Genomic DNA, 11,478 nt, shown 5'->3' with positions numbered 1-11,478 from the left:
TAGCCAAGGAGAAAATGTGGCAAGCCAAGCTGGCCAACAGAACAGGAAGTTCTAATAGCTGAGTTTTAAGTGGGACTTTGCTTTGGTTATACCAAAAAAAAAAAAGAAAAAAAAAAAAAGAAAAGTTTATAAGTCTGCCCTTTCTGCTGGTAAAGTTAAGTGGTTTTTGCTTTGTGGACCACAGTAATACACAGCAAATGGACAAGCTGAATGTTTATGGAATGTCCATCACAAAAGAAAAAAAAAAAAAGAAACAAAACAGTATATAAAAATAAATGTGAAACGTGTGGGGATGTCTAATAGGGAGTAAATACATAATTAGGCAAACAGGCATCTGATCCTTAGAAGATGATGTTTATTGGAATACAATCACTCAGCATAGAATCACAACTATTAGAAAATATGAAAATCCGAACCCAAAGAGAACTGCCCTTTCCTCACAACTTTGTCCATATGTGCCATATCTTTCCCCAGCTACAGAGAACTGGAGTCTGCACACCCATTTAGTAATCCCATCACTTTTCTGTAGGTGTAATGCTTGTCTGCCCAAGTCACGAACCCAAACAGCCCTAAACATTACACATCATGAGCTCCCCTAGTGTTTTACATTCTCAGTTGCTTTCTTCTTTGTATTTCTGGTGCAGATCTGCCACATCATCTTGTGACACACGCCGCCAGCCATCTTCTGCAACATGATACAGGTTTACCACTCCGCCTGAATAAGCATCACGGTATGTAGCCTGGTAGATTGAACGCCGAGCCAATTCTTGTGCCTCCTCTGGCTCTAGGTCATAGCTATATCCTCTGTCCAAGACTCCATAAGCATACATGGATCCAGAACCCACTGAAAATACAGACCCAGAAACTCTATTCCCTTCGCTGTCCACATAATAGAGACCTGAGTGAAAAGAAGAGTAAAAATTAATATATACACATTAGACTTGCGATTCCTTTTCACTGCATTTCTTAGTTTAACTTTTGCCCCCAAGCAACACTTAACTGCCAAGAATACACTTAATTTGAACCAATTTTAAGATGCCAGACACCTGCACATGACTTCACGATTTCTAAATGTGCAGTTGGATACAATTTTTATAAAGATGGATACCCTTAATGGACAAGGATTATGTCTAGGATATCACTTAAAATATATGATTTGGGGGGGAGGGGGAGCATGACCGCCATTCTGAGTGGAAGCAGCTCCTCATTTTTCAAGTAGTAGAATCTGAAAACTGACTTTCTAAGCACTAAACTACTTTACAGTTCCTGAATTGGGAATCCCTGAGAAACATTTTGACACTTTCACCAGCTGCAGATTTGAAGCAGTTTTCACTCTGGCGGCCTACTCCACTATTGGAGGCAGGGGAGGCGGCTTAACTCCCGTGCTCTACCCGCTCTGTCTTTTGCCTAGTGCCCTGGCTCCCCCCCCCCCCGCCTCTGTAACAGTGAGGGGTCATCCTGGTCCCCACCTGGAACGAACAAGCCCTAGTGAGCCTCACAAATATCAAAGCAGGTGGAGGACACACTGCTATATCTAAACCTGTGTTTTCTGCAAGATGGCTATGTGGATGTGTGTGTCAGAGTCTTAACAACTCATCATTCTTATGTTTCACTTTGACTACATTTGTGCACAGTTCTGTTCTCAGTTGCCAAACAAGCCACAGCTGGGCTGGATCCTCACCTTCTGGAGTTAACAAAGAAACAAAGCGGTGAGAGGTTGCAGAAGCCTGCATAAGGCATAGCGACCATTTCAAGTTGCCTTACAAACGCTCCCACCCAGACTAGAAGTCTTTCAGAGTTTGTCCCCTCTACACCACCCACAACTGTGGAGGGCCGGTCAGAGAACATGACTGGAACGCTGAGGTCCGATTCAGATGATCGCATACATACCCCTTGGAATGTGCGGATTTGTGGTACCCCTTACAGCTGAGCGCTTACTAAAAATACAATTCCTTGGCCCATCCTTAGGCCTTTATATAATAGTACTGTAATTTCTGTTTTAAAATGTGCCTTCCTAAGATACAAGGGTCCTCAGCTATGTATCTTAAGTTACTTTTGTTTTGTAGCTATGTTTATGCTACATTATCCTGACTGATTGTTTCGGATTTTAGAGATTGTATCATTGCATAACAAAAATGATATGATAAGCAGGGTACAGAAACCGCTACACACAGTCTCCAATAATTACAGCTCATCTCCTACACAAAATGTTTCTATTTTTAGCATGAAGTAAAATTATTAGGAAAACCTTTAACTATTTCCTTGAAAAAATACGTTTTAAAAAATACAGAGACAATGCTACCCCTAACTGTTCATTTCAAAGAGAAAAAAAAAAGTATAATAAAGAGACTTGAGTGTTAGACTACAGACTCTCATAGGTGCGCGCTCAGTAACCCACAGGTCTGCTACACCCAGTGCTTCTTTATTACACAAATAGGCCTTGATATCTACATATATCTTCTAGAAAGATTGGGGGTATACTTTTCGTTTTTTAAACGTTCTGAAAAGTGGCTTTTATTTTTAGTCCGTAATTGCTTTGTATTAAATGGTTACAAAATTAAATAAATAACTAGGTTTTAAAGTATTATAGTCGCTGTGTGATTTTGTAAAACATGTATATAATCTTCCATATTCCATACTGTTGAAAGACATACAGAATTAACCATTACATTAAGTGGCATTGGGCAGCATAGCAATCGAACATCATACATTGTCACTCACCAGGACCTCTCTTATCCCAGCCAGAGATCATGGTTCCCATAGACAATCCCATTCCTTTATATTGGTACACCATATTAGCCAGAAGCTTGGATGCAGCCGCTACAGAAATGCGCTCCTTATTCCTCAACTCATAGATGCGACACTGTCGAGCTAATAGCCGCTCCCAGAAACTGCAATCAGCTGCCCCTCCAGCCATTGTGCCCAACAGGTAGGGGTTAATTTCAATCACTTTCTTCACCGTCTGTGAGGCAATGTAGGAACCTGCTGTGGCACGTGAATCAACAGCCACAATTACTCCATGTCGGAACTGAAAGTAAAACACAGGGATCCATTTGTTAAGAAGAATACTTGTATCATCAGAAAAATAAAACACAAGTATAGCCAGCGTTTCTGAATGAGCTGCAAAGTATAAACTGGTTTAAATCCCTTAAAGGGACACTCCAGACAATAACAATCTTTAAGTGTGACAAACCCCCGCTGATTGCTTAGGTGTGTTCACCACATCAGATTCTAGCTGCAAAACAAAGATCAGTGACCAGAAATTCCACAAATGAGATTTAATAATTCTGCAATAAAATGCCATCTTAATGATAAAGCACAAACATGCATTTAAACTCCCTAAGGACCACTAAAAGGCACCTAGACCACTTTATCAAACAGTGGTTCTTTCGTTTTAATCCTGAAATGTACAGAATTGCTGCTTAGTAGATACAGCAATGCTTACATTGCAGGGTTAAAAACACCTCTAGACAGTCACTATAGGCCTTTCTGCTGTGATAATAGAGTCAAACTTAGGCACAAACACAATAGGGGGGAGGGGGGAGAAATCTGGGGTGAACATGCCACTATTCTGGGAGGTGGTGGACAATAGTTTCCAATCCTATAGCCAGCCCCCATTAACCCCTTAAGGACACATGACATGTGTGACATGTCATGATTCCCTTTTATTCCAGAAGTTTGGTCCTTAAGGGGTTAATAAGAAAAGTAATACAATGTGAGCATGATATGGCTTTTCTTCAGCAGGATTTAGATAGATAGGGGCACTAGGTACTCAAAAGGTTGATGAAATTTGAAAGGGACACTATAGTCACCAGAACAACTACAGCTTATTGTATTTGTTCTGGTGAATTTAATCATTCCCTTCAGGCTTTTTGCAGTAAACGCTGTCTTTGTCTTTTCAGGGAAAATGCAGTGTTTACATTACAGTCTAGAAATACTTCCACTGGCCACTTCAGGTGCTTCCTAGGGCAGTGCTGGTAAGAAGTACAGGTAAGAAGAAATGCCATTATTTTGTTGGGGGATGGACAATAACATGCCCACTCCACTTGTTGAATGACAGCCACCAAAAGTCGCCCATGGTTTGGACGGGGGACACTATGTTTACACCCTGAATATTAGTTTTAGGACATCTAGTACTTCACATCATTTGCTGGCATGAAAGTAAACAGTTTGAAAATGTGCTTCCTTCTCGATGCATTCATCACACATTTTATTAAAACTGATGTTTTGTGATTCTTCCTATCCTTTTCCTAAAATATGTGCTTTAGCATTTGAACTAAATTGCTGCAGATTTGCTCAGGTCAAACAAATTCTGACAGCTTTTGCAAATATAAGAATTGCCATTGCGATCTGAATCCATTTTACAGCACTACGGAATCTGCTGGCGCTATATAAATAATAATTCAGTAATTTTCACTGGATTATGTCCGTCCAGATAAAATCCGGTGTTTATGTACACCAAATTGGAAAAACATGCACTTGTTAAGAATAATAGGAACCAAGGAAAGAGATCCTGCCTGGAGCTTCCGTTGGCTCTCCTGAACTAAACCACTCAGGGCCAAATCATTGACTGAGAGCAATGAGTTTTGCTCAATATTCTTGAACCCACGAGAATCACTACGAATATTAAATGCCTGAAATGTAATATATTAAAAGCCAATGTATGGAAACAGATTGAAAATAAATTAAAATCAAAAATGTTATGAGTAGCTGAATGATTTCTCATTGTAACGGGATAAAACAGCAGTGAATATAACTAGGTAAGGCAGTGCTGGCAGTACATCTCATACATACTGTGTGTATATATATATATATATATATATATATATATATATATATATATATATAGCTCTGCTGGCAGTATCTCTCATACACGGTGTATATATGTGAGTAGCTCTGCTGTCTCTGGATGCACACTGTCCATACTGTCCATGTAACCCGCATTGAGAGGACCAGTTCCTTACAATACACACATTACATGTTAACATGTTGCAGGGCCGGCATGCAGCAGACATTATATAACAATGAGCATTATTCACTGTCACCATGAGTGTGCACCTTGAAAGCCAGCGTTGTTGTCCCGTGAAGAAACTCGATCCCGGAGTCAGTGACCTCCTGGCTGGCTCCGGGGGCCATGTGGAAACTCATCTCTCCGTCCTGGTGGGCATACTGACACGGATTGTCCCGCGGTTTGTTCCACAGGAGACCCTCGGACCTCACTACACTAGCCAGCGCCATGTTTAATCTGGGGCAGGCGGAGTGCGTGCGCGCACAGACTGCACGTGACGTAATACGTCCCCACGATGATAAAGCAGAACTGGCGGACATATTAAAAGAGGGCATGACTAGAAGAACGTCCTGTTGCCCACGTTCGTGGCAGCCATCTTGGACGAGGGCACAATGTTGTTTTTGATCATCTTGACGTAAAGAGGGGTCTTTGTTGGTCTCAGTAGGATTCAGAATAATCTCATTGATAATCGTATGTACATTACATCAGCTGTAGAGCCCCTTATCGTGTATTTGGTCATTTCCACCCATGAGTATTGTGTTATACATTTAGAGCCTGGTTAATCTGTGTCTATGTGTACCCACTCTGGACATTCTGTGAGTTACAGAACATAGTAAAATACCAATGTGCCCCTGCAAGAATTGCACTTACGAATTTCAAGCTCCTCAAAATATCTTCCGCTTTGGTATATGGGGAACCAGGCCCCTTGACATCCTCTCAATCAGGATCCAGGTGGGTAGGTATAAATTGATTTATTTAAAATAGTATAACAGACATAAATAGAAATTTAAAAAAGTATCTGGTCCTACACGTTTTGTTCTCATAGGAACTTCCTAGTGGACTAAAATCATAAACTAACAATAAAACAATCTGCCAAAGAAAAAATCAGCCTACCCATCCCTTCATTTCTCTCCCTTAAATAGGGCTATTCCCAACCGGAGGACAACGTTTTTATAATATTTTCAAAAAACCTGCTAATGTCAGGATCTGAGACAAGCTTTCTATCCAACAGAATGGGGAGAGCGGATATCTGGACTCTTAGAGAACTAAGACTTAGTCCTTTGTCAAATCCATCCTGTAGGAACTACAGAATGTTGCTAATGTTCAGGGATTGAGGAGCATCATGAAGGAAATACTAGTCACAGAAAATACCCTATATCTGATAGAAGGCTGAAGTAGTGTAACCGTGGAAACGTGCAGAAGCCAAACATAGGTCTTCAGGAAGTAAGAGACCTTTATTCACGTACCGATCGGGTCTCAGATGGACTAACGTTCCAAAACAGATCTGAGCCCAGAACACATGGAGTACATTCCTTATATAGCAATATAGCTCCTCCCATAAAAAGCTACACCCACACATACCCTTAACCAATCAATGAACAAAGTCTGGACTTGCTCATCCGGTCAGACCACATGGCTCATCCGAAACAAAGGAGAAAGGAGTGTGATTTCAGTTCCTACATTCCTGCACATGCTCAGTACATTGATGACAGTATCTTAGCTACGTGTAACTAACTAACTGATAGTACAAACACATGTACCTACATATGCCACGTGGCAATCTTGGCCTACTAAACTTCTATTTTACTGGAATTCCATCACATTCCCCCCTTTGATGCTTCTGATATAAAATAATTCCAGATGCATCATCAATCATAGTTTGCCAACACCTCTCAAGTAGCCATGAACCAGAACAGACCTCGTAAGCATCTTTAGCATATTCTTTCAGCATTCCCTATCCTGAATATGCTCTCTTTGGGCTAAAGGTTTATATCTACAGACAGCCATTACATGGGCAGCTGTCTTCCTCTCAATAGTGCTGTCTATAATACTTCGTATGGACCTAACCACTAATGGAATTAAGCATGGCAGAAAGAGAAATATAATAAATACTACTCCTCCTACTAATGCCTTAATCCCTCCAAGCTGCTCATACCAACTTCCAAACCAACTACTTGGGTATACCCATTCCAGACCTGAGTAGGTACATGCGCAAGTTTAACCATGTGACTGGTAAGTACAGCCACTGCCTGCCCTTCATCATCTATGTGCAGACAACAGTTACTTAGATTAAACTTCCCGCATACACCTTCCTCTACTGCTAATAAGTAGTCCAGAGCTAGTCTATATTGATAGATGGCTGATCTCATTCGAGTATTGTGTTTAGCTAGGAGATTGAGCGCTTGTGCTGTCTCATTGGTGATAATCTCAACCACCGCCTGTAGTCTTATAATACGGTTGAGCATATATATTGGGGTTCTATATCCATAAGTACCATCTTCTGCCCAAGTAGCCGGTCCATAATAATTAATAATACGTTGGGGAGGCCACTCATCATCTTCCCAGCTACCTACATTCAAAGATGCTCGCTTCTTTTTATGATTTACATCATAAACCTTAACTCCCAAGGTCTCTCCTGTTTCAATTGGCAACAAGAAGAAGGATGGTTTGAGCATACCTAGTACACATGCCCCTTCCCAGTCTTGTGGTAACTCTGAATATGCCTTCTTACCACAGATCCAGTATAGATTTGCTGGGGCTTTCCAATTGGATGTAGCAGATAAAGTCAAACCATACCGCTGTCAAATTAGTGTAATTGGCAAACGGATTAGTAGGTTCCGAGACATTTGAAGCTGACCACCAAGTAGTATCTTTTGTATTATCATTATAAGCCTTTTGTCCCAAACATGTTAACTCACCTACAGACGTGTTATACATTGTCCCTTTCCTAGTTACACAAACATGACCTATAATAGAGGTTTTTAACCGCCATTCTGATTTACCTCTAGTACTTACTTGATGATCAGACTGAGAAAGTATCTGTTGTTCATCTGTCTCAGAACCAGGGTACCTTGCTTCCTTTGCTTCCCATGGCCACTGGTCTCCCATATTAGTACCTCCACATACCAAACAGTTAGTTACATTAAGACTACCCGCAATACTCTCAGCTAAATCTACAAATAGGTTCTTAACATTATGGGGAATTTTATCCTCAATACTCATCTCCTCATAGAAGGAATGAAAAACCTGATGAGTCTGGGTTGCTACTGTCTCAGTTTCAATCCCTACATATATGATAGCCCCAGGATCCAACCCTGTTCCGTAGATTTCCGAATAGATTTCCGAACTTGTCTATGAAGTGTTGCGGATTAGAAATGTTCATATGGACCGGATTACACTCCATAGATTTACAATGTGGTGTGGTAGGCAACATTTGGATAATCATATCTTGGTCTACTGTTTTACCTCAGGTTGCCCACCCCACACAAGACCAATATGGACAGAAATTAAAATCTCTATTTGGGCAATCAGGATCAGTAGATCTTTTACTGGGACATAAATATTTGTAATTGAACCCATAAGTTCGTTCCCACTTTAGATTACCACATACATTCCAAGGTTTTCCACTACCCGAGATCGCCTTACATGCATCAAATAGTAGAATACCCGTAGAATGTATGGTATTTATCGCTGTCCTATTTATCAAGGTCCCCTGAGAGTTACTATTCCGAATTACCAACCAAATTGTACGGGGTTGGAATTGGGGATCAAAACATTTAGGCTCTCCTACTGCTGGTTGACACACACTGTAATCAATATCTAAATATCTACATTTAGATACAGATCCCTTACATTCATACTGTGAGTGCCAAATAAGAGTTTGGGATATTTGATTTCCTATTTTTGTAGTCTTAATGCAACTATCACAATTCTGTATGTCTGTATTCTTACCTTCCTGAAAATTTATAAGAATACATAAACACACAATAAAATTAATTACTCCTGAAATCCTCATTCTTATCTCTTCGACCGTGTGACGGCACCTCAGCTTCCCGACTGTGAGGGCTGCAAGGATTGGCGTTCTTCTGATCCTCACTTTCCTTCACAGAGATCTCTTTGAGACACTCTGGCTTATGACATGTAGGCAGGTGGTCAGGCTTTATTATGGCCGTCAAAACACCTACTTGCTGGTCTCGAAATAGTACTTTCAACCACAATGTCCCAATACTTCGCACTCACTCCGACTGAATCACCCGCTTTAACCGGATCTTGCACGGATTTTCAGGGTCTGGAGTAGCTTGCCAAGAGTCTGCCGCTGGTTTAACCCTAGAGTGATGAATCCACGGAGTCACTTCTGCCACCTTTACAGCTGTTGGAGTGGACAAACAAACAACATAAGGACCTCTCCATTTCGGACCTAATGGAACACTATTCCATTCTTTTATCCACACTTGATCTCCTGGATGGTAAGAATGAACAGGTGGATATATGTTCACAGGTAACCTATCTTGTACCCATTTCTGTACTTCCTCCATAGTTCTACCTAACTCTACAACCTGCTGCCGAGTAATTTCTTCACCCAACTGACCCAAATCCCCCCTTAGATTACTGAGTATAGGAGGTAGACGCCTATACATAATTTCAAAAGGAGACAGACCCATTCTCCTGGTAGGAGTACTGCGTATGCGCAACAGAGCTATTGGCAAAAGAACATTCCACTTAAGCTGGGTCTCTTGACACATTTTTGCCAACTGGGTCTTTATAGTTCTGTTCATCCTTTCCACCTTCCCAGAACTCTGAGGTCTATATGCTGTATGAAGTTTCCACTTAATACCAAGCATATGAGTCAGTTGTTGTAGGCACTGATGAATAAAGGGTGGGTCATTATCTGATCCTATAGAGCACGGGAGTCCATATCTGGGTATGACTTCTCGCAACAGGAATCGTACAACTTCTCCTGCTTTTTCCGTACGGGTTGGACAAGCTTCTACCCAAACTGAGTAGGTACACACAGCTACCAACAGGTAACGATATCCTCCAGATTTAGGCATTACTGTATAGTCTATTTGCAGATCTGACATGGGGAGTCCTCCCATATACTGGACCCCAGGAGGTTTAACAGGGCCTTGTCTTGCGTTGTTCTTTGCACACAGAACACATCTTCGAAAAATAGCTTGAGTAAGATTGGATAATCTTGGTATATAGAAATGTTTCCTGAGATATTCTTCCATACTATCTTTTCCTGTATGTGTGCCATTGTGGAAGTTCTGAACAATCTCTATAGCCAGAGATGTCAGAATGACTATTCTTCCATCTTCTAACTGATACCAATTGTTCTCCAAATATTTTCCCGCTTCAGTCTTCAACCACTCCATCTCTTGAGTTGTATAAATCGGGGTCCATTGAGACAGAGGGGCCGGAACAAGGGCCGCAACGTACCCCACATATTCCTCCTGTCCAGATTCAGCAGCACGCTTAGCCGCACTATCTGCCATGTGATTATCTTTTACCACATCACTATCATCTCTCAGATGTGCTCTGCAATGTATAATACCGACCTCCTTTGACTCCCATACTGCTTCCAATATTTGAAGTATTTCAGCTGCATACTTGATTTCTTTCCCTTCCGAATTCAACAACCTTCTTTCTTTATACAAGGCTCTATGGGCATAAGTGGTTAAAAATACATATTTTGAATCAGTATATATGTTCACCTTTAACCCTTCAGCCAATTGCAAGGCCTGTGTCAGTGCAATCAATTCTGCCTTCTGTGCTGATGTCCCTTTTGACAGTGTCCGTGCCTCTATCACCTTGTCTATAGTTGTTACCGCATATCCTGCATAGCGAATTCCTTCTTTCACATAGCTACTACCATCCGTATAATACTGTACATCCGGGTTCTGGATGGGAAAGTCATGAAGGTCCGGTCGGCTTGAAAACATTATATCCATTATCTCCAAACAATCATGTTGACTTTCAGTAGGTTGTGGAAAAAGGGTAGCTGGATTCAGGGTATTAACAGTCTCAAGGTGTACTCTTGGATTTTCACATATCATGGCTTGATATTTAGTCATTCGGCTATTGCTGTACCAATGATTACCTTTGTAATCCAGTAGAGTCTGTACTGCATGAGGTACTCGCACATAGAGTTCCTGACCCAATGTAAGCTTGTCAGCTTCTTCTACCAACAGGGCAGCGGCGGCCACTGCTCGCAGACAAGGTGGAAGACCACTGGCCACTGCATCCAACTGTTTGGACATGTACGCGACAGGTCGTTGCCATGATCCCAAATACTGAGTTAGTACTCCCACAGCCATTCTTCTTTGCTCGTGTACATACAGATAGAATGGACGTGTATGATCTTGTAAACCTAGGGCTGGGGCACTCATTAGTGCTTTCTTGATATCTTCGAATGCCTTCTGCTGTTCAGTGGTCCATAGGAAGGGTTCTGTGCCTTTTATAGCTCCATATAAGGGTTTCGCCAATATCGCGTAATTAGGAATCCATATCCTGCAGAATCCTGCTGCTCCTAAGAATTCTCGCACCTGTCTTCTGTTCTCAGGTATCGGTATCTGACATACCGCTTCTTTCCTTTCGGGTCCCATTATCCTTTGACCTTCAGAGATATGGAATCCTAAATACTTGACAGTTGACTGGCACAATTGCGCTTTCTTCCTAGATACTTTGTA

The 11,478-nt window shown here is 41.4% G+C and overlaps 2 protein-coding genes across 2 annotated transcripts; both read right to left on the bottom strand.

Annotated features, from left to right (window-relative positions):
* Positions 1-318: 318 nt before the first annotated feature.
* Positions 319-5,274, bottom strand: PSMB5 (proteasome 20S subunit beta 5). Its single transcript, XM_063457135.1, has 3 exons — positions 5,059-5,274; positions 2,722-3,028; positions 319-898 (listed from the first exon to the last, which is right to left on the bottom strand). Exons 1-3 carry the CDS (start codon positions 5,236-5,238, stop codon positions 612-614), a joined length of 774 nt encoding a protein of 257 aa, XP_063313205.1. The 5' UTR covers positions 5,239-5,274; the 3' UTR covers positions 319-611.
* A 3,530-nt stretch (positions 5,275-8,804) lies between these two features.
* Positions 8,805-11,152, bottom strand: LOC134612714 (uncharacterized). The gene is made up of 2 exons (XM_063457134.1): positions 10,634-11,152; positions 8,805-9,355 (listed from the first exon to the last, which is right to left on the bottom strand). Exons 1-2 carry the CDS (start codon positions 11,104-11,106, stop codon positions 9,025-9,027), a joined length of 804 nt encoding a protein of 267 aa, XP_063313204.1. The 5' UTR covers positions 11,107-11,152; the 3' UTR covers positions 8,805-9,024.
* Between the last annotated feature and the right edge of the window lie 326 nt (positions 11,153-11,478).

The sequence above is a fragment of the Pelobates fuscus genome, chromosome 5 (assembly GCF_036172605.1).
Source record: "Pelobates fuscus isolate aPelFus1 chromosome 5, aPelFus1.pri, whole genome shotgun sequence".
NCBI lineage: Eukaryota > Metazoa > Chordata > Amphibia > Anura > Pelobatidae > Pelobates > Pelobates fuscus.
Note: the sequence above shows the minus strand (reverse complement) of the source record. Positions and strands in the feature narration are given on the sequence as shown.

Excerpts from the sequence above, each read along its gene's own strand:
- PSMB5 (XM_063457135.1), bottom strand. The coding sequence starts at position 5,238 with ATGGCGCTGGCTAGTGTAGTGAGGTCCGAGGGTCTCCTGTGGAACAAA. Across the intron at positions 3,029-5,058 it reads CAACAACGCTGGCTTTCAAG|TTCCGACATGGAGTAATTGT; the intron begins GTGCACACTCAT and ends TTTTACTTTCAG. Across the intron at positions 899-2,721 it reads CTGGGATAAGAGAGGTCCTG|GTCTCTATTATGTGGACAGC; the intron begins GTGAGTGACAAT and ends CTTTTCACTCAG.
- LOC134612714 (XM_063457134.1), bottom strand. The coding sequence starts at position 11,106 with ATGGCTGTGGGAGTACTAACTCAGTATTTGGGATCATGGCAACGACCT. Across the intron at positions 9,356-10,633 it reads TATGTGAAAGAAGGAATTCG|TCGGCAGCAGGTTGTAGAGT; the intron begins CTATGCAGGATA and ends TGAAGAAATTAC.